Below are 26,344 nucleotides of genomic sequence, written 5' to 3'. Positions count from 1 at the left end.
TTGCAATGGCAGTCAATGCATTGTGAAATGCTTAAGTTGTGCTGACACGCAGCATGAATTTTCAGTATCTGGGGAATGATATTTGCAGTTTTGAAGCTTGTTGCTTACAGCTGTTGATGTGGGACATTATAGTACATGTGCTACTATGGCACAGTAGGGACATTAAATAGACCTTAGATCATATGATTGCCATCACACACCATTCTTAGGTCCAATCAGTCGCCTGTCTTGACCCTGCTTTGTTAAAAGATTGACTAGTCATGTTGGTGCAACACAGAGGAAATAGGATACTGTTCTATTTTCCAGCTTTAAGCAGCAATGCCAGTCAAAGCAGCTTGCAATCACCAAGCTGCACACTAAATGTTTTTATTTACAAATAGGGGTCTATGATAGTTTACAGTTTAGTAGTCTGCAGTGCCTTTCAGCAATTACTAACTTTTACAAGTAACCGATTGAGGTGTTGGTCACTAGTAACTTGATGGAGCAATGTGTTTGGAAGTGTGCCTCCATCTTCATTTTGTCCACACACACCCACAGCAAGGACAGAATACACATTCTGGCTTTCATGCTAGTATAGGGATCATAGCAAACCAAGATGTAGAGAAGTGCATCCATAAAGGCAGTACAGAAGCCTGCAAAGCAAACATGGATGTCAACAAGAAACAATTGAAAAATGGGTGTTACTAATGTCTTGTCATGTACTTGAAGACACACAGTGTGTGTGGCCAGAGTGACAAATGGTCTAACTGTACCACAAAAGCTCAAACTGAATGTTAACTAAGTTAAAGATTTGGATGTGATGAATTATCATAATGAGCAGTGAGTGTGTGTGTATCCTGTCACACTATGCAAGTAATACCACTCTTAATGACACTGGTGATGTGATGTATTCCCTCCAGTCTTCAACTCACAGTCTAAATTACTTGTTGAATGAGTAAATATGTGCACAGCTATGAGGCTGAATTGGTAAAGGGGTAACAGAAGCTTCATGCCTGTCTGTGGAGGACAGGCGCTGTCATTGTACGGTACTGTGAGTCTGTAAGCAGCCCCTTCACTGGATCTCTCTATGGAACAACATATACACAAAAAACGGCCACCTACCATTTCTCACTCCTCACTAGTAGAGATATCAGGCCCTGAGAAATCCCATCAGATGACTTACATACATTTGACATGTTTTAGGTCAAATGATCTGGCTCACTCTACAGCTGTCTTGTGTCCTGGTGTAGATTTACACCACTGTGACAGTGGGTGCTGGCCAATTGCTGTGGACTGGAAGGATCGTCATTACACACTGCAGTTATTTCAAAGCTTCAGTGAGCCTATGCATGACAGCCAAGCCTGCACAGGATCTGTCAGCCACAAGCAACAACCCTTCCCCTGAGGATTGCCCTGTGCAAGCATCTTGTAGGAGAAGTCTGGCCCCTTGGCCGGCCTTCCACTCAACCCCTTCTGGTGGTCACCTGTGCCAACACGCCCGTCATCAAGTCCCTGACCCAGCTCTTCTCCTGTTACGTTCCCTCCAGCCTGACCTCACATCTTCGCAGATATATAAAGATTTGTTCTCTAAAGGAGAGGTGGAAATGAGGTAATGATGAGCACTGCTGCCACTACATCCTTGTGCATATAATGGTATTTACAGAGTCTGCCTTTTTAAAAGGTGTCTAACAATTTAGGCCTCAGGAACTGTCTATGCACCAAGGCAGCTCCAGGCAGATCCAGAAGCAGCTAAGAGCCATTACAGGAGCTTCTGTAATCAGAGCTACTGTGGGTAGTTGTCACTGCAGCTCTGTTAGTAAATGGCTTCATTATAACCTGACAGAGAGGAAACAATGCTTTGCCCCTACCAGACAGAGCATGAATGATGCATATTATATTAAATGTATATTAGCGAAGGCAGGCAACAGGACAGAGCACACTTCTTCCCCTTCTATCACTCTTGTGTTTCTCTCTTCCATCTGCACTCTGTCACACCATAAACATGTGTAAGTGCTTGCTCTCTGTAGTCTGGCAGTCACTCTCCTATGGCCTTGCATCTGTCAAAAGAGCTCAAAACATTCAGTGGCTTAACAAACCCAATTACCCCAGATTGCTACCATTTCACAGGGGATCACAGTCACAGACAGTCTGTCTTAGAAGAGGAGTCATGAGTTTATGTATTGGTTAACCACAGACACCATGCACCATGACATCATGCATATACACATACTGTTTATATTTACATGCTCTAAGTCATAAGTCATAATACGATTATGACGATTATAACATACGTTAAGAATGGCAGCTTAACAACTTTCCCCCAACATGCACCTGCTTTTGGCCTTTTGCTTAATGATTGCTTGTTAAAGCAGCAGTTATGTTACTGTGCAATGATACCAGCACACTGTGAAATTCTCACTTGAAGACCACTCGTCACGCTTTCACAGCCAGAATCATTTGCCTACTGACATAACACCCCTCCCCCTACCTATACTTCTGTTTAGCTTCCTGCTCATCTTAACCAGCCACCCATGGCACCCACTCACAAAACAGCTCTAGTCCAAGACCCTCCACATGGCGGCTGTGTAACCTAACACCTGTCCCTGCACTAGAGAGTTGCTGACATGAGTGAGAATCTAGGAGGGCCAGCAGGGGAACATCAATCATTGTCAGCCCCCAGCCCTCTGAGCCCCCATCTGGGGCCTGTCCAACATGCATGCTTATCTGCTGTGAACTTTTTGCTGTGAGTTGCTCTGATGCTCTGGAGACAAGGGTGGTGTTACTACTATTAGAACAGCTAATGCTATTAAGGTCTTCAGAGTTAAAGAAGGAAAGGATAAGGAGCTAATCGACAAGAGATTCTCTGGAGGCTTTAGCTATGAGATCAGTTTCTCCAGCTTGTATTACCAGCATATCCTACAGATGCACAACTGGGATAAGATCTGGTGATTCTGGAGACCAAGGCAACACCTTGAAACTAGTGAGGCTGGATGCATTAGCCCAGTGAAACAGGCCACTGTCATCGGGGAACATAGCTGTTGTGAAAACCTGTACTTGGTGTGCAGAAATGTTTAGGTATCTTAAACATGTCAAAGTAACATATGCATGATTGCCAGAACCAGAAGGTTTCTCAGCAGAACGCTGCCCAGAGCATCACCCTGCCTCCACCAGTGTGCCTTCTTCTCAGAGGGCTTCATCTTCCCTGGGTAGACGACACAGATGCACCCGCCCATCTACGGGCTGTAAAAGAAAACATGATTCATGAGACCATGCCACCTTCTTCCATTGCTCCAAAATCTAGTTCTGACACTAGTGTGCCAATTGTAGATATGCATGATGCAAGATGCCTTGTCACAGTTGCTCAGATCCTCATGCTGCTGGTTTTTTTCCTGCTTCCAACTCATCAACTATATGAACTGACTGCTCATTCACTTGCTGTCTAATGTATTCCACCCATCAGCAGTACGCTGATTTTGTTGTCAGAAATAATACGTAGATAGTAAGTGTTTCCCTTCACCTGCCTGCTGTTGTTTTAATGTTGTGGCTGATGTGTGAATCATGTGGACTCGGGAACACAGACCGTTGCTACTTTTGGCACCAGAGAGGGGTATGAGAACATCAGGGATTTTGAGGCATCTTCCAATTAAACTGACATGGAAGTTGAGCTCTTCCACTAATATGAACTCCAGAGTATTCTGCTGAGATTGACTGACAGTAGTATTTGTTGGACTGCTTTAAACTGTAGTCCAAATAGAGAGAAAAAGGAAAGACTTGTATATTGGCTTGGCGGATCTCAAAGCTGAAGCTGTGACTTTTATGAACATGTTCAAGCAAAGAGGTGGGTGAGAGAAAGCTTGGACAGAAACTAGCCGTTTGCTGTTTATTGTTCTCTGCTGTGTGAGTGGGAGATCTGTTGAAGATGTCTGCCATTAATGCAACTGCAGGCTTCATTAAGAACAAATAAACAGAGCCTGGTCCCTCACAAAGGAGCTCTTTGGGAACATATGCAGTCTAAACCATTGCTGAGGTCAGACCACTGCCAACTCTTGCTGCTCAATTACAACTCTAATTCTGTTGTCCAGCAAAATACGTAGAGTGTGCAGTGTTTTTCTTTTCTTTTTCTTTTTTCTTTTTTTTTTTGCATTGACTAAATGTCTTCCAGACTCAGGCCTGAGGCAAAAATTGTCTTAAAACATTCTACATAACTGGAGACTGTGAATATCTTTAAGATCATCCAGCCCGCAGAAGAGAGAGAGAGACCCTGATTGTAATTAATGTTTATTGAGACATACCATTGCAGGATGGAATTTTCTTCAAAGGCCTCGAATCTTGATTCAGCACAACATGCACTTTAATTGATTCAACTTGGGTAAAGAGTCTTTCTCCCTCTATTTAGTTTTCTGAGGAGAAGAAGTAAGATGATATGTGCAGAAGAAAAAGATAAAGTGAAGTTCAAAAAAACATTGCCCCTTCCCAGCAACACTACCGTTGTTTACCCGCTGTGAATCCAGGTTCACCAGCCCACACTAGTGAAAAATGTCTCTAGACTAAATGAATCTGGTTCTTATGATGATCTTCTGACACTGGAAGACTAGTGTGATCTGGGAAAGGTCTGGGTGTGGTTCTGCTTATTGGCACAACACAGAGTGGGAGAATAGCATTTAGATGGAGAAAAGGAGTTACACTTTAAATTGTCTTTTGGAAGATGCTTTTAAGTCACTTACAAAGCAAACAAAGTCAGTGAAAAAACACTGAAAACAAAGTGCTACGAGAAGAAACTGCAGGGGCCACGGACAGACAGCGCTAGGTTTTTAATCACAAGAAGATAAATGCTGCAAAGGTGCGGCTTCTGGATTTTTAGTAAAAAATAGCAAAATAACAGTAACCACAATAATAATAGGTGTGATAAAATGCTGCATCATTAGAACATTTTCTGCTGTATATTCCTGTGTTTAGCTGTAAAGATACAGGAACATTGCCAGACTAGTTGGTTTGTTCTAAGCTATCATCAGTTTAATGTTTTAATTTTGTAGAATACAAAGAGATCATGGTAAACAATAGACCTGCTAAACATCAGCAGTATGCCCAGGCTGAGCCTTCTTACTAAAAGCTGTCAAGAAGAAACTACAATTTTGGAAAATTCACTGACAGTATCTTGGTTGCACTTGTGACTCTGCAGTCCCATTAGATGATATTAGTAATGCAGCATAACACTGTTACAGGACAGTCAGCACCCAGAGGTTACTTGCCATTGCATCATTTGGTTCCCCTAAGTCCATAATGCAGAGCATGCTGTCCTCCCTCCAGAACTGCTCCTCCCACCCTGTTACCACCTGTTTCCTAGATGCTGTCAACAGCTGTCACAGCCTTGTAGTTTCCAGCACAGTCATAAAACCATTTCTCTTTGTGGTGGTCCAGTTGTTGTAAATAGAGATGTGCAGGGGTATCCTTCTGTTACTATCTATGTTACTGTGGGGTCTTTAATAGAACTAAGGTCACAGGCATGGTAAATATTTGTAAGGAAATTACCCTAAATCATTTTTCAATCACCATAAATAAATAAATAAATAATGTAATTTATTAAGATGCACCTGTATATATATATATATATATGCCCTTTGTTCACACATTGACAGTCTACAAGGTCTAACTGGTTGTAGAAAGGTGTGCAAAGCCTTTAGAGGGAATGTCTGCACCACTGCCAGACTGTTAAATGAAGGGTCACAGAAACCTGTCACACCTTTCCACATCGTGATGCATTTTGGAGTATATTTAAACTAAAAATGGACTAAAAGTGAATTGACTCACTACTACCACCTACTCAGCCAAGAAATCTCAAATGTGGTTGCACAAAACCATTTTAGAAAGTAGGATTTGGCATGCAAAAGTTATTTTTATTCCTTGGCAATTATTCTTTAATAAAACAAGTTACTTTGTTTTACTTTAAAACATAGTACATACATGCTGATTGCAGGGTGTAACATGTAATGGGGTATTATAATAGAGAATGTGAAAACAGAGCCAAGTTACAGGAAATAAAGAATCTGTGAGCTGGATTAGTGTGTCAGGTTCAACCCTCACCTCATTTCACTTCTGCTCAGTGCATAACTGTCACTCGGTTGTCTTGTGGCTGCTGCTATGTGTTAGGTTGTTGTATTCCATGATTGGAGCTATGTGACCCCTGGATGAAATCTCATAAATGAATCTGAGAGTTTAGAATGTGTTGAGGTGCTATTTTGAGGAGTTAAAGGACAGAGGGTGTGACGGCAAGAGACAGAAGCTTGGGATGTCACAGAGGCTGAAGGGTCCATCGGTGTGTCTGGCTCAGGGTATCTCCAGGCCCAGGTGTATGCTGTCACATCAACCCACACTCATATATATTTAGAGAGAGAGAGAGATTAGCAAAAAGTATTTGCTTGGAGTTGGGCACAATTTAAAGATGACAGATTCTGACCTTCCAGTTGTTCCATTAACAGATTATGTTATTGGTGCTTGTCATTTTACTTGGGGCCAGGATGTGTCTGTTGACAACCCTGAAATATAATATACTAAACAACTTCCCTGAAGTAATGACCTAACAACATATGAAACTACTTAATGTTTCATTTCACTTTGCCAGACCGTGGTATCGCTCCCTCATAACACCATTTGTTAATCCAAATACCTTGCCTATAATGATATAGAGGCCTGCTTAGAATACAGGCTCTGCGATATGAGCATGCACATTAAAAATGCCAACAATAAATACAGTTGTGTGGCCCTAATGAGCTGTGGTCAAGTGCAGGACAGTTAAGGAAGCGGAGATGACACCAGCATACAAATGAACTGGTATTTATGTGACAGCTCATTTGAATAACATTTTTAAGGGCAAAGTTTTTTTTTTTTTCATCCACATCCATCATGCTGTGTTTTATTTTCATCTTATCACATTAGATTTAGTTCAGTCCAGTCAGATCAAAGTTGGAGCCTGTTTAATGATTACATGCTGTGGTGTAGCTTTAACCATGTAGGGAGATACAAATCGGGAGTGGTGGTGTGTGCTGCTAATGCACTGTGAACAGTAGGAGATGGCTCACCCTGGGATAATGAGTTATCCTCCTAAGCCCCTTGGCAGTCCCCTGACATCCAGCCTTCATAATTGGCTTTTCTGCACACACACACAGATATATACACACACTCGGCTGACCCTCACAAAGCCCTTCTGTACCCCATTCACCTCTTTAATCCAGCATGTATGTAGCTTTTGCCTTTATGACTAACTCACTTACCCACAGGCCTCATTCTCTACTCTAACGCTCCACCAAGCACCATGTGCTAGTTAGAAACCACAATGCTACTGAAACATTGAGAAACAGCAGGGCTCCACATTTTGAATATCCCAAGTGGGAATTACACTTGTTTCCAGGGATGAAGAAGACTGATAAATGAACCCTTGTGGGAGGGAAGCTGGCGTATACTCCTCTTCTTTCTTTCCTGCTCTGCCTGGCCCTGGAGTCTTCATTATGACCAGAATAGACACCTTCTTTTTAGCATGTTAGCACATTCTCAAAACAAGTTGTGGACCTCCGGGACTCAGGGGTGCAGCGGGAGGCTTGAGAATTGGGAATTTCTCCTTTCCCCGTCTGCTGCTGTGAAGTTGTTTGTCAGCAGCAGTCTTTCCTCACCGATAATAGCATTCGTAAGTTCAGAAGATTGACAGGCATGGGGGAGATGGGGAATGACGTAAGGGTTGCTTGGCTTTCTATGAACAAGGATGTATTTTGTGTCAAAGTGCTAATATGGTTTGTATGTCAGGGTTAGTTAGCTTTGCAGACTGACGGGGGTTCATCTGTGCGGGGGGTTCATCTGTGCTTGCCCTAACACTGTTACAGTTATAATTCAACTTGACAAATCACGCCTTTTGTCTCCTGACAAGCTGGCAGATGTCTTAGCAGGTTCCCCCACACAGAGGAGTCAATAGCTGTTACTGTAGACATATATTTTGATCTTGCACTACCAATGACCTTCTCTGACCCGTAACTATGATAGCACATGCACCCCACTTAGTATTGTAATGCTAATGGAAGGAGTTTCACGTAGAACCCTTTTAGCGCAGCTTGTTCCCAGTGGAGTTGGCTATAGAGGGAGTAGTGTATCTGTGAGATGAAATCCCACTGTGACAGGCTGCAGTTCTGCAGTGCACGATACTGTCCCCACCCAGGGAAATTGGGTCCAATCTACACCTCTTTGGCAGGTAAGGGTTTAGCTAGCTTCACTACGGGTGGGGAGGAACACTTACTCACAGCCCTAAACCTCCCTGAGGCCTAGGAAGACTTAATTACTGTTTATGTATGCATTGTCTTTCCCCATGAGCCTCTCTGATCCTGAAGCAGCCAAGCTGACTGGTGGTTTCTCAGCACCTCGTTCTGTCGGAAAAGATCTCTGCAGATACCCTGGGCAGAGCTTATTAGCTATTGTTCTATGTGACTTTGTACAGCATTTATTATTCTTGCATTGGATTCATTCACAGTTTGGACACAATGAAGTTCAGCCACAGCCACTAATGGCAGCTAAATGCTGGTTTTCAGCTGTGACTGAAGGTCCAGAGAATGAAGGCTCACCTTGTCAGAGAGCAAGCGAATTGGCAGAGCCATTATTCATCCTACATGCTAAAGTGAATTAATGAATGCAGTGTTGTTATCATCAGTGTCTTTTCAAAAGTGCTGACAGTCGTTCTCGAGCTAGTTAGCACATGGTAAAGAACACTGTCAACTATGCATATGTGCCTGCATACTGCACAGTCCAGCTTTAGTTTGTCGTGTGTCATGGAAAAAACAAAAGGAACCTTTAAAATTAACATTGTATATGATACAAATGTATGTAGCCCAAACAAGCAAAACAACAGTAGTTTTTCCACACAGACTAAAATGGTAAAAGCTTAGAAATGCAAACCCTGGGGGGGGGGTGAGTCAGCATGAGGTGGATGAATAGGGAAAACATAAGTGTCACACTAAAGTTGGTTAGTGAGTGTTTTGATTTTCAGCATGTACTAATCTGTTAAAACTGTGTGTTCAAGACACTCACCAGTATATCAGTAAAAATGAATTTATTCCAACTGTTTTCAACATTTTTGTTCAAATGAACCAGAAGCTTGGAAATTAAGAATTATTATTGGCTTAGTATGACTCATGACTTATTAACCTCTTATCTGTGTTTTGCAGTCCCACATTTTGGCAATGATGTGCTCTCTACCAATGGCAGCCAGGAGCCTCACGGCCCAGGCGTCTTCAAGGTGTCAGGCCTAGAGCGCAGTCAAGAGAGGAGCCAAGAGAGCTGCAGGGACACCCAACCCCCTACATCCAGCACCCCCAGCCCCCTGCCCCAACCCCAGTTGTCTGTTCCCCAGCCCTTGTCCCCTCATTGGACCCAGACAAACGGCCCTTCCCAGGCTCCAGCCTCAACCCACCTGCCTGCACGTTCAGAGGCTCCCACCAGGCCTCAGACACCCGCAGCCCTGCCTCTCGCTCAGGGCCAAGAGCCCTCACCTCCCCCCCCTCCCCGGTCCCAGCACCAGCCTGAACTGCCATCCCACCCACGACCACCACCGACACCCAGCCTTCACCCACATCCGCCCTCACCTGCCCTCCCAACCCACCACCCTCACCAACAGCATCCAAGTCAAGCAGGGCCCCATCGGCCCCCATCGCGCTGCCACCCCCGGCCCCTTTCTGCCTACAACAGCCTCAACCTCAACGGTCACAGGTAAGGCTTAATATCAGACCACCTTACATAGACCGGCTTGCTTAGAAGCAGTCACCTCTCCCATGTCCCCATGTACACTGATGCAGAAAATTGGATGCATTGCAGATCAAAGCAATCATATTTATTTAAGAAATACTAGCACACAAGTATGCACAATCAGTATGTAAGATTCTACCAGTCCTGAGCCAAACAATAGTGTTCATTATTAACAGTTGGCTTGTAATTTTGATATTCTTTCTGGATGATTGAGTTTTTCAGAGAGCTGTTTAAAATGTAAAGAAGCCTTTCCTTCTACGATCAAAAACGCCATCTTCACAGTCATTTTTCATATGACTAAAAATAACACAATTAGAACCTATGTGCAAGGCTGCATTTAGTCTGTTGTGCCCTGTATCTGTTGAGAAGTACTGAGGCCTATCAGGCTCCCTCCATTAATCAGGATGGCTCCTTCAAAACCCACTCAATTCCAATGACAGCTCTGACTTGTAGATTCTTAGGACTTTGCCTTGCTTCCACCTCGCTGTGCCAGCTCTATCAGTCTGCCAGAGTGGCAATACACCCTGGCACCCACTCTGAATAATCATGGCTGGGGCCTGCAGCAAAGACAGAGCGCTGCAAATGAGCTTTTAGGCTTAGTGTGTAGAGCTGTGAGATGCAGGCTCTGTGACTGCCCTTGGGGAAAACCCACACACACTACAAAAGACTGTTTGCTTACACATGCATACACACCGTCTCTCCATCTCATCCCATTTCCAATGCACATGTTCACTGCGTGGCTCTGGAGGCAGTGCCTTAACAGAAGCTGTTCAAAGACAGATGCTCATTCTGTTATGCTTTCCAGCAGTGGTTTATATGCATCTCAGTGTATTGCGAATGTGGTGTTTTCATAGATCACGTTGTTTTGGATTCTGTGAAGCCCAAGAAAGATGCAGGGAGGTTTTTGTAAATGGAGGACAGTTGAGGTGTAAAAACACTGAGCTGGGAATTGAACACTGGAGGAAATGGAGATGAGGGGAAGTGGAGGAACAAGTGTTAATTTTGACTGATCATGGCTGGCTTAACCTGGCTCCTTTTTCATATTTCTCCCCCTTTCTCTCTCTCTTACCAGCAGCAGCAGGAGCAGCACCCCAGGCACAAAGCCCCACGGGCCCGCTGCTCCCACTTTGCACCTCCCCCACCACCCGCCTCCTCCGCAAGCAGCAGCCTCCCCCTTCCCTCTGCCCCTAGCGGCTAACCAGAGCACAGCCCACAGCTTCCCCCCTGCCTTGCAGACTTCACCGCATCCACATCACCCCAATATGTTCGCTCCTCCAGCAGCTTTGCCTCCACCACCACCACTGACGTCTAGCACCCTGCCAGTACCCGGACATCCTGCTGCTGGGAGTGCTTACTCAGGTAAACAACTCAGGCTGTCAGCAAATGTCCCCACATCACCCCCAAGTGGCAGGGCAGAGGGCTGGCAAAAATACAAAAGGCAACCTCTTATTTTAGCCAGGTTGCCAGGATGGTCTGGACATATGAGAAGTACAGAGCAGCACATGATTCCAAAGCATACGGAGACAGAGGGACAGTCAGAATGTTTCTCTGGTGATTATTAAAAGAAACAAGCAACTGAGTCCAAGATTATTCACATGTACTCCAGGCTCAAAGTTTTGTGTGTTTATAGACGTGTGGACAGTTCAAGCTCAGGCTGCACTGATTGATTGACACTTTACACATTAGTAATACCCACAGCGCAAAAGCGATTATGGATTCCGTGCACATTTCATGCTGTGCTGCTGAGCTAAATGTCAGGGTCAGTGTGGGAAGACGATGGGTCATCGCCTTGAGGGACATTCCCAGAGCTTCCATTGTCACCTGGAATGGTGTTTCTGTGTTAGGATTCAATTTTGTTTAAAAAGATACTAATGAAATTTTTATGAAGTGAAAATTCCACCCTCACCCATAGCCCACTAAAGCTTGAGATGAATGCAGAAAATATTGTCGAGGGTGATTGTGCAATAGGACGGTCTGATTACTCTGGAGATGTAAACCATCGAGGCAGATTTTGTTGAATATAGGAAAAAGCAGTGATACATGAAATCCATTTGCTGTTCCCAGGCTCCGCAGACGTTATTAGAACAACATATGTTTTGTCTCGGTGGGGCTGTAGCGTGTCAAATCATGACATTTGACAGTTCCGGCAGTCCAGACAGTTCCAATCACCCTGAGCCTTGGCTAAATTTAAAATGACATGCTGATAATCATTTGCTGTCTCTCTTTTAAAGAACTTCCTATGTGATGACATACTTATATAGTCATAGTTAGTCACTACAGGGATCTTTGCTGGGCTACACCCAATGCCTAGCAAAATGAGGAAGATTTTAATTTCACAGTAATTATATTAACTAGAATGGGTCTGTAGTAGAGGCACATAAATAACAAGTATAATTACAGTTTTTTCTTATCTCGTCATGTACGTGATAATGTCAATTCAATTCAGTTCAGTTTTATTTGTAAAGCGCCAAATCACAATTCATTCATCTCATGGCACTTTGCAAAAAAGAAAAAACCCAACAAATCCCTCATGAGCAAGCACTTGGTGACAGTGGAGAGGAAAAACTCTTTAACAGAAGAAAAAACCTCCAGCAGAACCAGGCTCAGTTGGGGCGGGTAGGGCAGGGTAGTTAATTAATTGAATTAATGTTTAATTAAAACTAGAATGTTTCTAAAGAAAATGTTTATTTGCAGCCACTGCTGCTGGGATATTAAATTAGCTGAGCAATTTATAAGTAGAAGAATGCTTTTAGCTGTAAGCATGTGGGACTAAGAAAGTGAGGAAATTTTACAGAATGAAAGCCACATGGTGGCGCTATTGATAACATGTTTTAACACATCACATGCTTTCCCCACTGTTCCCATTCCAGCCTGTGCCAGTGAGCCAAATGTAGTCATTGTTAGATGTAACATTTATTTTTTGTGGCAGTGTGAATTTATTCAGCCACACCCAATGAATTGCCATTAAAATGGTGAATATTTTAGTGGTGCAAAAGGACGTTACCTATATCTGTCTCTTCAGCATCATCCACACAATCCACAGAATACTCGACATCATGATTGCCTAATTGCACACTGCTACATTTTGGCTATCTTACCGGACAGTGGCGCTGTTGGTACCGTTTTGTACCTGCCGATGAGGCATCTGTGAACCAAGTTGTGCTTCTTTAGCTTGTATAATGTGCAAGTTATTCTCTCTCAGCCCATGTCACCTGCACTTTCTCATAGAAATCAATCACAATTAATAAGATTTGTCTTAACTTTGAATAGAAGCCTAAATAAGTAACCCTCACAGCTGGAACTATATTTCTGCTGGTAAGTATTTGGAAGGTGAAAAGAGTTGCTTGCAGTAATCACGCAAAAATCTACCACAGCAAAATTCTTATCCTATGGAGGTCCCTGAGAGACCACTTTGGGGCTGTATCTGTTTAGAGTCTGTTGTATAAACATACTGTAATAGTACTCTTCACAGCCATCCTCCCCTCATTAACAAACCCTCCTAATCCTGCCCTCTTTCTTCTTCTTCTCCAGAACAAGATCTTCTGCGCCAGGAGCTTAACACCCGCTTCCTGGCCTCCCAGAGTGCCGACCGTGGCGCCTCGCTGGGCCCACCACCTTACCTGCGCACCGAGTTCCACCAGCACCAACATCAGCACCAGCATCAGCACCAACACACCCACCAGCACACCCACCAGCATACCTTCACGCCCTTTCCCCACGCCATCATGCCCACCCCAGCACCGCCCATGGTGCGTACCCCTGCCAGAAATGTGAGGATAAGTAGAACACAACTGTGTTGGGTTGGGGAGGGTAGAGGGACTCAACAGGGATTTTGTAAAAAAAAATCACCAAGCATTTTTTTTGTTTTCTAATAATGACTTTTACATGTGTAGATGAGTGGGTGGGCCTGGCATTGAAAGTGTTTTCACATTGTGGACACTTTTACACAGTTTGACATGTGTGCAGCACACTGTAAGGAACTGTTATCTTCTGTGGCGGCCCTTCAATGATGACCATATGTGTCAGTCCATGCCACAATGATGCCTCTATTTTTCCAGAAAACTTTTTTAGTGTTTTCCCTGGCATAGTCTAGCACTCGAAACTTGAACACTCTTATTTTCTAAATTGGCAATAACTTGCCCAGAGCATGTTAACTTCAGAACCAGCTTCCGGAACATAATACACCTAATTCATTGTGAATTTAATGACATCATTTGGTCCCATTTGGGAGTTTTCATTACTTGCAAATGCCTTGTGTTAAGAGCCCTGCTGCTTGCTGGGGGAGACCACAGGAACTGTGGTAGCAGGACCCAAAACTCACACACACACACACACACACACCAGTAACTGCCAAGCCCACAGAGAGTTCACTTGGCTCTGATGATACCTCAAAGGCAGCATGGTGAGGCCTCCGACAGCTAATGAGGCCATAAAAAGGCTCTTTATAGCTGCAGTGTTTAGTCTTGACTGGGGAAATGTTCGCCCTGAGCCTGTGCTGCAAACACTAAAAGGAGACTAAATGAGGCTGCACTGGTTTATAAGATCTGCATATGATCACAGAAAGGGGAGGATAAAAACAGTCTGGCTTGGAAAGTGGTTGAACTTCGATCCTCAGTTAACAACATAAACGTTTAATCATAATCTCAATTTGTAATCATGTTGATCATTTTATACTTTTTCATGTATTTTGCATTGACAAGAAACTACCCTGAAACAATCCAGTCTCGACCCTATGACAGTATATGTGTAGGTTATCATGTCTTCTCTACATATTTGTACTTAGCTGTGTTTCATTTCTCCTACAGTTTGACAAATATCCAACAAAAGTTGACCCCTTCTACAGACACAGTGTGAGTTTCCTTGCCTGCAGAGGAGTTTGTTACTTGCCCATTGTGCCATTCCAGCTCATGCAAGATTGTGTGCTGTGTGTGCATGTGTCATGTATTCCATGCAATTGCTCTTCCACTTCTTAATGGATACTGTAGGCAGCTTAGCTTACCATTCCACCCTTTGGCTGCAGTAAATGTTTTGATCAAAGTAACAATGCTGGATGCTTAGGCCTTGGAGCGCAAGATTTATTGTGTGTGCATGTTACAGTGATTCAGAAAGAGACAGGATGCATCATGAAGGAAACTATTGCCAGAGGAATACTGTATCTTTGTCTCACTTACTAGTCTTCATTTATATTTGTCTGCTGAAGCAGCTTGCTCATTATTACTCACCAAAAGGACCTATATTAATCATTGGTCCCTACTCCCCTACCATGTTTGCTGAAGCTTCCATACACCTGGATGCTCTTTGTCTTTCCCTCAGAGCTAAGAGGATGATTTTAATATCAGGAAAAGTCATGTACCATATTTATATTCAGATCAACCTTAGGTCAAATAGATGTAGTAGAGTGTTGATAGTTGTCTTTAAGTGCTTCATCTCTGATTCACAGTATTTCCAAGCTGTTTTATTGTATAAATAATACCCAGAAGCCTTTCTCTCGCTATAAAACATAGTAACATCATAAAACACATTGCACATGGAAACACAATTTGCATTTTAAACCTTCCAGTATATCCTCAAGTGCTTCTAAGGCAACAGTTTAGTTTTAATAATCCTGTTGAACCATCTATGATTGAAGCAATGCAAGCATGAAATATCAGAAATATGAAAAAGAGTCTCTATTTTCAGTTAGGCCTATGTGACTGACAAGAACAGTTATACTGAGTACTTGATTACATATTCCTCTCCCTTCAGAACCATGTTCTGGAAGCCTTGAGCTCTTGTTTGGTTTACATGCACTCTGCCTGTATTTCAGCATTCTAGTTTTCAGATCAAAGGAATGTTTTCCCTTATTTAAATCCATTAGGAATGGGCAGTGAATATTTTATAAACCTTGCATTTTGTAAAACATGCATTCTGATTAAATGTTGAGGTTCATCCATCACTAAAATCTGTTTGCTCCCTGCTGCCTCATGAAGCTGTCCTTCATTTTGCTGGCAGACCCTCAGACATCCTCACACCTCCTCTCCCTCTTTTCTTCCTCAGCTCTTTCACTCCTACCCACCAGCCCTGTCTGGCCTTCCCCCTGTTATCCCTCCGACTGGACCCTTCAGCTCGCTGCAGGGTGCCTTTCAGCCCAAGGTAAAACACACAGATAGCACCATTCAGCCACAAAAGCAAAGCTGAAGACAGACAAACTGAAAATATGAAGTATTTACAGAGAATCTTGTTTTTATCTCTAGACTTCTAATCCACTGGATGTGTCCACAAGACCTGGAGCCGTCCCACACACATTCCTACAGAAGGACCCCAGGGTAGGAGCACATACACAGCACACATGGTAGAAGCAACCTTTAAGCACTCTGTATACTGTAAGTTGCATAAGCCTTTGAGTCATCTGATTAAGGTTCTCAACACCAAATTATGTCACTGTAAAGCTACACACAGAAACTAGAAACACAGAAACAGTTTAACAAAATGACTCTTTCTCTCCCTCCTGTAGCTAACAGATCCATTTCGTCCCATTCTCAGGGTGAGTGGTCACTCTCTACAGTATCTTGTACTATACCACAGCAAAGCTTACTTTGGAACACAGTGTGAAAATGTAATGAAACGCTAAATATACACTGCTTGTCAGTTTCTCCACCTTCAAACAATAGACCTTGAGTAGCTTCAGAAAGCATTCACCCTCTTTACCATGTTGCACTGTGTTGTGAAATTAATTTGTGCATAAATCTAAAATTAGTAACCCATAATCATAATGAAAAACATGTTTTTGCAAATGCATTAGCACGGCTGAATACCTTCGTAGATGAGCAATCTCAATTTTGAATCCTTAATAACTGCAAAAATGCCTAAAAACATGTTTTGCAACATGTCATTTACTGGTTATTGAGTGTAGACTGATGGGCAAATATGGTATATTATTCATTTAAACACAACACAATAAGATTTGTAATACTTTCTGAAGTTACTGCATGTGATTAAATGGTGTTGTATTTGCTGTCTTTTTCAAATCACTTTCCTGCCAATAAATGAAACCATTCAAGATGGCAGAAAGATGGCAGTGTTGATCTATCATGTGAGGGTTAAAAATGTTCACTAACAATAACAGCATTAGATGTTGAAATATCATGACAATCTGCCACAATCTCCCTATGAATTGCCAAGTTGAGTACACCGCGTCTCTCAGAAAAAAATCTTCAGATTGGGTTATTTGTCATGTGCAGGTTAACATTCAGTTAACAGTGAAATGTTTATAGAGAAAGTAATGATTAATTGGTGTGAAATGCTACTAACTTCACTACAGAGTTGTCTTTGAGACTGTTATTTCCTAACTTGTACCTGCCATTCACAGAAAGTTGATGCAAACTGATGTTTTTGTCTTGTGTTTACAGAAACCAGGGAAGTGGTGTGCCATGCATGTCCATATTGCCTGGCAGATATACCACCACCAGCAGAAAGTAAAGGTGAGGACTCATCTGACTCCTCTCTCTGCATTTTACCAATGTAGCATTAACACAGTTAATTATTAATAACGGCAGTTTTAGTTTGCATACTATTTCTATATAGAGTATACCTGTCTTTACATTAAAATTTAGCACTTTACAAATGTGTGTAACCTGGCAGTCAGAGGGATTCTCTTATCCCTGGAGGGTCTGAGCTGCAGCAGTCACCTACTATACTTGACATAAAATCAACATAAACCCTAAAATGTGTGTAAGTGATGCTTTTAGAGCAGTGTGTAAACAGGTTTGATATGTGTGTCTCTGTGTCGGTCTGCATCTTCTAGCAGCAGATGCAGGTTGACCCTCACAAGCTAGACTTTGGCCTCAAGCCTGAGTTCCTGAGTCGGCCTCCAGGCCCCAGCCTCTTCGGTGCCATCCATCACCCCAGCGACCTGGCACGGCCTGCCACGCTCTTCTCTGCTGCAGGTGAGTGCAGTTGCTGAGTACAGTTAACCCAACAGAATTCTTCCACCATGTGGAAATCACAATAATGCCATCCAGTGTGAATGTTAGTGTAGAGCATCTCCCTTCAGTCAACCAGGGACTAAATACTAACTGACTTATTTAGTTTAATAAAGTTATTACCATTACCTTGCCTTATGAAAAAAACTCTTAGTTGTTTTCTTCATCTGCCAGTTCATTCTGAATGCATGTGCTCATGCACAATATCCATGCAGGTTTATTAGTGCACGCACTTATTTTAGACACCTACCCTAACTCATTGGTGGGGAGTTCCAGGTATTTAAAGCTACAGTGTGTACAGTATGAAAGTTTTAGCAGCATCTGGTGGTGAGATTGCAGAATGCAAGCTCCTGGGCACCCTTCCCACTCCACCCACCATGTCCAGGCACAAGGGAGGGTACATGTTTGTCTCCTTTAAAATAAAACCCCACCCAGTCATCATCAACACACCCATCAAACTGTGAATCATTGACCCTAATGACCCAGAGAAGGGTGGGATGGAAGGAATGAGGTGGGATACTTTTCATGCTGACTTAAGTTTGCTAGTAAGTGGATTATTGATGTCTTCCTAATGCTTTTAGTCTCTACCTCCTCAGGTCCTACACACCCATCAGCAGGTCCCTTTGGCCACCCACCCCACCATCCTGGAAACTTCCTCACCCCAGCATCTCACCTAGGCAAGAGAACTCTTCATTTCAGTTCTTCTCAGTCTCATTGTGAAAAAGGAAAAGTGAAGATGTGATTATATGCAAGGTAACACATTGCTTCTCTCACCAGAACCTTTCAGTAGACCTACATCATTTGGAGGACTGGGATCTCTCAGTTCATCAGCTTTCGGAGGACTGGGAAATCCAGCACTAAGTGAGTTTCAGGCTCATGAATGATACATTTGATTACCACATTACTACTTACTGTTCCTGCATAACAATCACTACAGCTACAATAATCCTTTCATGTTTGCTGTTTTCAGTGTTCCCAAGGTAGTGATTAAAGTTATTACTTAAACGTACTTAAAACAAAAACAGAAGCTGGGTAGAATTTTAAATACAGACACATCAGAACAATATGTTGAGATATGCATTTAACTTGTGTCCTGCCGTGTGTTTCCACGTGTTGAATCCCTAACAGCGGCCAACTCTGTGTTCGGCCATAAAGATGGCCCAAATGCACAGCAGCACTTCAGCAGCAGCAGTAATAGCAGCCACCAGGAGCCATGGAACCGCCTGCACCGTACGCCACCCTCCTTCCCCACACCGCCACCCTGGCTGAAACCTGGAGACTCTGAGAGAAGCACCTCGGTCAGCTCGCACGAGCGGGACAGAGACTCTGACAAACGGGACTCATTGGTTGGTAAAGACGACAAAGACAGGTGGGTGCAGTGTAGCAGAAGGTAGCTGCCAAAAGGAATTACAATGACTTCTGTTTATGAGGGATATGCATTTCAAGCTAAAATGCTATTTGATATACCCCCCCCCACCTCTTCAGGAAGCAGAAGTAGATAACTGCAGTTTGAGTACATTTTTGAGTTCATGGATGTTGTAATGTAATACAATAATTGTGAGCATCTTTCCATTTTTATTACAAATTAAAACCATAGGCTAAAACACGCAGACTACAAGTACTGGTACTGATCTGGTTACTGCTTTTTGTATTTCTAGGGACTCTGTAGAAAAGCGACACCCAAGCCACCCATCTCCAGTCCCTGTCAACCCAATTAGCCTCCTTAGCCATAATCGGCCTCCTGAGCACCACAGGAACCACCTGCCCCCTGCTTCTGCAGAATCTCAGAGGGACAAAGAGAGCAAGGCAAAAGACAGGGAAAGGGAGCACACGGACTCCTGGAAAGACAGTGGCACAGACGACCACAAGCTCAAAGACAACCAGCACAGCGATAAGGATACACCTGTGATCCATGACGGTCGAACATCAGAGGACAAAGTGTCCAACAGAGGAGCAGCGTCACCTTATGTCCGGCAGACCAGCCTAGAACGCCCCAATGGTGGCCTGAGTCGGGAGGTCCTGGAAAAGAAGGTAGATGTGTCGTACGAGCACCAGAAAAAGAACAATGAGGTGAAAGTAAAGGAGGAGAGGAAGGAGGAGCCGGACGCAGCCACAGAGAGGCCAAGTGAGCATCCAGTACAGCCACCCTCCACACCAAACCTCCACCCCCCCACCTCAATGCCTGTACCTATGGGCATGGCTGGCGTCCACCCTATCAACAGCATCAGCAGTCTGGAGAGAACTCGAGTGGTGGCACCCTTCATGGGTATCAGTCCCATCCCAGGAGCTGACAGATTTCCCTACCCTGCCTTCCATTGGGACCCAATGAGAGATCCCTACAGAGGCCTCGACATTCACAGACGGGACCCTCTGTCTCGGGACCTGCTGCTAAGGAATGACCCTCTGCACCGGCTGGCAGCACCACGTCTCTATGAGGCCGATCGCTCCTACAGAGAACGGGAGCCACATGACTTTAATCGTGACCACGCTCACCCTCTGGCCCTAGAGCAGAGGAGGGAGCAAGAGCGCGCCCAAATGGAGGAACGTGACCGCCTTAACATGCTCAGAGAGGACTATGAGCACGGGCGCCTCCACCCCACAATGCATCATCCTGCCCTTGATGGACATCTCCCCCACCCTGCCCCTGGCCTCATAGCCCCTGGACTCCCTGGCATGCACTACTCCAGGGTCAGCCCCTCAGCTGCTGCAGCTGCAGCTGCTGCGGCCACAGCCCATCAGAACGGTATACTGAATAAAACACCACCCACTGCCTCTCTGAGTGCCCCACCCCCGCTCATCCCTACATTGGGTGCTCGGCCCGGTTCACCCAGACGGACTACTCCCCTGGCCACAGATATCAGAGACAGACCGGCTCACAAAGATATTGAGGCGCGGTGAGCTGAGCCACAGCAGACTCAGTGCCCCTTTAGCCCTGTGCCTCACTAAACCTGAACTCACACCCAGCACTTAGCTTCGGGCAAAGCAAGACTGTAACATAGCTGTGAATAACTTATGTGGGCAGAGACTTGCCCACACAATGAATTGTTTTTGTATAAAACTACAAAGAGACATTAATCATGGAACAAAAAAAAATACATTTTTAAGATTTCTTTTCTGTTTGCTCCAGCTTTTTGTGTGCATTCTTTCTCTTGTATAGCAAAGTGATGTGGAGTAAATTTGAACAATTTTGGAATGTACAAGTACCTTAGCACTGACGGACAGCAAAGTGTGTAGATAACATGTACAGTTGCTGTGCTCTCTATGGATTAAAAATCATGGTACAAATATGCAAAAGGGTGTTTTGAAAGCTTTACTTTAAACAAATGTAAATAGAGGAGTATTAAGGAGGTGATTCAGAATGTGCATTTGCTTTGTTTTGGTTGACACAGCCAATTAGCATACTACCAGAAACCCCATATTCAACTATGCAACAAATGTCTGGACTCCCTTTCAAAGCTAGCCTTCACACCACTACTGACAGTGTACCAGTAAAGGACAAAAAGCTGTATTCTCTCCACAACTCTGACTTGACACACACTGGGTCCATGCAGACCAATAGGAGCTTTAATTGATTCATGCAGCGTTTGTACGTAGCAGTTTAATTAAACAAATATGGTGGTTAAGATTCACACTCTCAAATATGATGAAATTGTGGTGACAATCTTCAAAATGGTGAATGGATGTATTGCATTTCAAAGAATTTTTAATATTAAAAGCCAGCAGCACAAGTATTAGGACCCACACCCTGTAACCACCAGTCCTGTTCTGGGGAGAATGCAGCACAGAAAACACCATGACAGCACATTAACCTTATGGAAGGAGTGTAAAGTTTGGGAAATGTTTTGGAAATAGGTTCTGTTGGTTACACAGTGTATTACAGTGATTTCCTGAGTTGTTGTACCTACAAAATCAAAAGACAAAAAAGCTAAAGTCTAAACTCTGGACAGTTTGTTTCTAATGAACAGAGATCTATTTTAGTAGTCCACTGAAGGTTTAGTTGTGCGCTTCAAACTCTGTGATATCATGTTGTGCAGTGTTTTTTAATCCAACATAAAAATGTCCCCCAGAGCCATAGTGGTTAGTCAATGCATATTTCAAAAAGATTGTTAAATGAAAACTTTTTGCTGTTTACCATGTACAGGGGGAGGTTGGGGTGGGGTGTGGGGGTGGTGGGGGTTAAGTCTTTCTAGATCATGTACAAAAATGAGAAAAGAAGAAGCAACTGAATCTTCAGCATGCTCCTCATTTAAACTTGTGTTATGTAAATTGTGCCATGTTATTAAAAAATGTGTACTAGTCCTGTCTTTGGGCATTTAGTCCTCCGCCTTCATGCACTGACCTAGGGAAACAAGCTGTGTTTCTTTTTGACACTCACACACTTAATGACTTTCCATATTAGACTCCAATGGAGGATGAACTGCTCATATGTTTTTTGTAAGTGCTGTTGAATCTGTAGTTACAAAGTAGTTATAAAGACTTTGCCCCTTGAATCGATCACGGCAAAAGCCACAAGATGAAAGATTTCTAGAATCTCACTCTTCTGTACCAGTTGGTACTGAATTACCAGGATAGTGCATGAAAACTATCTAATGTGCAGAAACATCATGCATCACATCAGCTACTTGGAAAGATGTGCTTGGTCCAATAACTAACAGTGCTTTAAACATCAGAAGCCTTCACTACTAAATCATAACACAGTTCTGTATTCAGAGGATGGAGTTATTGACATTTCCATTATACTGAATAACCACAGCACTCATGCACCATACTCTGATTGGTGTTTAACTTGATGCATTAGTGATGGGAAATGTGCGTTGCCTGCATTTTCTCCTGCCACATAATACCTCCATCTTTTGGGACAAACACATCTTTTTGGACCTGCAGTAATAAAGTGCTTTAAAGAAACAAAGAGGGTGAGCATGTGGTAGTTCTGGCTTTTGACCAAGAGAGGGAGCTAAACTGCCGCAAATGCAAAATTATTGCACAAAGGCACAAACTAAGTAACCAAGTCTAAAGGTGAAGATGACGCAATCTCCCCTTGGCCCGCAACCAACAATTATTTCATTAGAGGTGCAACAATTAGCTCACTAATAAGTAAATCAATCAAATGTCTTACGTTTCTATAAGATCCATTTAAGTCATTTTCTACCAAAAATTCCAGTTGTCTGGTTTAAGCTTCTTGGATTGAGGATTTGCTGCATTTCTCTGTTTTTATCAGTGTAAATTTTAGACTGTTGGTTGCACAAAAGAATTATCACTAATTACCTGTCTAATTATCACTGTCATGAGCATTTGTTTCACAGTCTAATCCAGTGTTCTGATATTTTTTACTGAATAACTGATCCGGAGAGATCACCTGGCACGCCTGGTATTTAGTAGCTGTACTTTCCTTGTCACCTTTTTAGAGTAATGTTTTTCATGTGTTGAATATTGCTTTTATTTTTCTAGCTTTATAATCAACAGATAACTGGCAATTATTAGACAATAGTTGCAGCCCTACTTTTCATTAGTGATTAACCTACTGATAATTTGTTCAAATAATTATTTACTCTATAAAAGTCAGAAAATGGGAAAAATGTTAATTACAAAGCTGATATAATTAATTTATGTCTAACCAACAGATTAAAACCCTGTTTACTATGAGAGAAAACAAAGAAATGAAGCACATTTTGATATGTAAGATGTAAAAAATTCAATTTACATTTGCAGATTACTTTTCTACAATTATTCAAACAGTCAACTCAACTTTATTAAAAATGTTTCTGACCAAGCCAAAATTAACTCCTTCAGCCCAGCAGTTTGGTAATTATGTACAACAGGTGGAGGTATGCTGTCATGAACTGCACTTCCAAACTCTACATCGCCGCTACTGTGCTCTTTCATCTGCTGGCTGGTTATATCAGCTATTTCTGGAAGATCCTATAGGTACTCAGAAACAAAATCCTAAACTGCCAAAGTAGTAACAATAAATTGCTTTTAGAAAACTTTCTTCCACTGGACAGTATCTGACTTAAAGCCTCTTCTGCAAGGTTTTTAAATCTCAGCTTATCCCCTCAACATGCCTCATCTGTCACATCCTGCCAAAGAGCAGAGTGGGTGGGACAGGCCCAGTGCTCTGAAGGACAAACATGAGGACACAGAAAATACAATCCCAGTCATTAACTGCTTATAGAGGAAGACACATGTGATTTTTGATTATGTTGGAGAGTGGGGTTTGCATACAAAATTTATTTTTCCACTAGCCAGATTTGCTACAGCCAGATTTAGTGTTGTTGTAATCTAGTTATATGATGATCAGGGAAAATGGGATGCAAATTACTTATCAAACAACAGAAAGGAATGATGAGGCAAAGCACATTAACATCAGTCAGCCTCTTCTGTTTCACAGATCAGTGTGATGAATCTTTTCCTCTGTGGACAACATATTGACTGAGATGATCTGAGAAACTCAAATTGTTGAATTTGATTGTTTTAGTTGCTGATTTAACCTGACTTTTTTCTCAATTAACAATTTAATCAAATAACCAACCTCTTGTAATTCCAAAATCAGGCTGGCTGTGTGGCTGCTGTTTTCAAGGTTGTAGGTAGGTGTTGGGTTGTGTTGGGTTTGTTATTTGCTACTCAGTCATGATTAAGTGGTCTGTCTTCAGCTGTAACTGGTTACTATCTTGATCAGGATATTTTAATCTAACTAACTATAAACACAAAAGCTTGACTGATGAAGGTAAAACTGCTTATCACATCTTCCCAGAGCCCAAAGTCATTTTAAATTCTTTTCCAGCCAACGATCCAAAACAGCCAAGGTTATTCAATTTGCAGCCGGTAAAGTTGAATATAAAAATTCACAACTGAGTTGTAAAGGAATTAAATTTGGCCTTTTTACTAAATTACCAAAATGAATGACCTTGGCACTTGCACTCCCTTTTCTGTGCACTGACCGAGTCATCATTTCTCCACTGCTTCATTTTGATATTTCGCTGACATTTTAGGCACACTGTTTTTAAGTGTTTAACCGTTTACACGTTCAATGTTATCCAGATGTGGTGTACATGGAATAAGAGATGCTTGCTAAAAACAACATTCATGTTTAGTGTATAAATTAAACTGTATGTAGTCTCCAAAATTAACCAGGCAAAATTTGAATATAATGATTTGACTTTCATCATGTAAAACATGAAGCAATCAAAGGCTGCAGCCCTCCACTGTAAGACTCCTGATTTATGGCCTCATTTATTTTCACTCCTGAACATCCATCATCACCCTAGTCATGTAATTATGGCTATTGAACACAAGGTGGCATTAGTGTACACATCACAATCTAAGTTGAGGTAAAAGGAGCTTCCAAGAGAGTTTCAGTAGAGGGACACAGTGCAGCAGGTAGTTAACTGTGGCCTGTCATTGCATCTGACATCAGCTGGGAGAACCAGTTTGCTGAGTGAGTTGTCCTCTGAACAGCAGCATGTGCTTGACTGAAATAGACACTGTCACACATGCTGTCAAACTGGAAGAGTGGTATGGTGGCATGAACAAACCTTGATTGACTTGTTCCTGTATTTGAGCTCAGCTTAGAAACAAATAAAGCCTCAGGCCTCAATTGTCAGCTGGCTGAACCCTGAAGCCTAGAATTCATTAAAATACATAGTCATCTGTCAATGGGTGGCACACCTCTTTCTGCCTCTAAGCTCACATGATATCAGCAAACAAGAACATCTGACGCCTTAATGCTATTATAAACAAAACCTGTCTGAGGGAAACAACTAGCATCTGGGGTTATGGAAAAGGCACAGGATCAGATCCCATAAAAGAGTAAAACAACCAGGGATCAACCTGCAGAGATTCACCATGTCCTCTTATTAGGAGTACATATGATTAAGAGACGCCTTATTATATGTACTGTACATGCCTTCCTGTCACCTTAATCTTATGTAATACACAGCACTGACTAATATACCATGGTTTTCAGTCATTGCTCCCTTCTGACAACAGTTCTAATCAGAACCAAACAAATGAGCATAGGTGCTCCTGAAGATACTTTCTTACTTATAAATGGGAAGACATCCCATTGTCAGGGCTAACATTTACTCAACTATTTGTACTTCCAGCCATCTAATGAACTCAATGAAATTGGAAATTCAAATAAAAGGACTAATGTATCTAATCATTTTTCACACTGACTACTCACAGTAGGTAGAATAAAATGAGCTGGTGTGGCCTCTCTGTTAGAGGCATGTGTAGTTTTTTTCAGAGCCAAATTTCAGACACTGTATTTGCTTAAAGCACACTGTAAATACATTGTGACACCAAGTTTAAGCCAACTGTGACTATATGCCTCTACCAAAGCAGATTGTATATAGATCTTGATGTAGTCTAATTTGATCCTCCCACACTGTTTACTGTTCACACTGTGCATGTCTGAGTTAACAGAGGACGACTGGAACCTAGACCCTCTGAATAATAACGTATTATTATGAAGATGTCACAACACATATAGTAAGAGTCTGGAAATACATTGCAGAAGCTGTGTGTGTCACATGAGCACTGTCTTTATGTAGATAGACATAACACAGCTACAATGTGAATGAAGAAAACACAACAGTTTATCACAACTAATTAAGACAGTAGCATTT

At 42.6% G+C, this 26,344-nt stretch overlaps 1 protein-coding gene across 16 annotated transcripts in view; it reads left to right on the top strand.

Moving 5' to 3' along the window:
• auts2a (activator of transcription and developmental regulator AUTS2 a) overlaps positions 1 to 21,617 on the top strand; it is a 310,505-nt gene extending 288,888 nt beyond the window's left edge. For 6 of the 16 annotated variants that reach the window (XM_026328454.1, XM_026328443.1, XM_026328444.2 and 3 more), the window contains 13 exons: positions 9,180 to 9,720; positions 10,829 to 11,115; positions 13,288 to 13,526; positions 14,562 to 14,606; positions 15,793 to 15,888; positions 15,990 to 16,061; positions 16,250 to 16,279; positions 17,145 to 17,216; positions 17,540 to 17,681; positions 18,314 to 18,394; positions 18,495 to 18,578; positions 18,834 to 19,086; positions 19,376 to 21,617. In XM_026328454.1, the coding sequence (XP_026184239.1) occupies positions 9,180 to 9,720; positions 10,829 to 11,115; positions 13,288 to 13,526; positions 14,562 to 14,606; positions 15,793 to 15,888; positions 15,990 to 16,061; positions 16,250 to 16,279; positions 17,145 to 17,216; positions 17,540 to 17,681; positions 18,314 to 18,394; positions 18,495 to 18,578; positions 18,834 to 19,086; positions 19,376 to 20,615 (3,182 nt within the window). In that variant the 3' untranslated portion in view covers positions 20,616 to 21,617. The remainder of the gene's footprint in view (positions 1 to 9,179; positions 9,721 to 10,828; positions 11,116 to 13,287; positions 13,527 to 14,561; positions 14,607 to 15,792; positions 15,889 to 15,989; positions 16,062 to 16,249; positions 16,280 to 17,144; positions 17,217 to 17,539; positions 17,682 to 18,313; positions 18,395 to 18,494; positions 18,579 to 18,833; positions 19,087 to 19,375) is intronic. The other 10 variants (XM_026328455.1, XM_026328447.1, XM_026328456.1 and 7 more) reach the window with 9 other exon arrangements.
• The last annotated feature ends 4,727 nt before the right edge of the window (positions 21,618 to 26,344 follow it).

This window comes from Mastacembelus armatus, chromosome 14, assembly GCF_900324485.2.
Source record: "Mastacembelus armatus chromosome 14, fMasArm1.2, whole genome shotgun sequence".
In the NCBI taxonomy this organism is placed as follows: Eukaryota; Metazoa; Chordata; class Actinopteri; order Synbranchiformes; family Mastacembelidae; genus Mastacembelus; species Mastacembelus armatus.
This window is presented reverse-complemented; position numbering and strand designations above follow the sequence as displayed.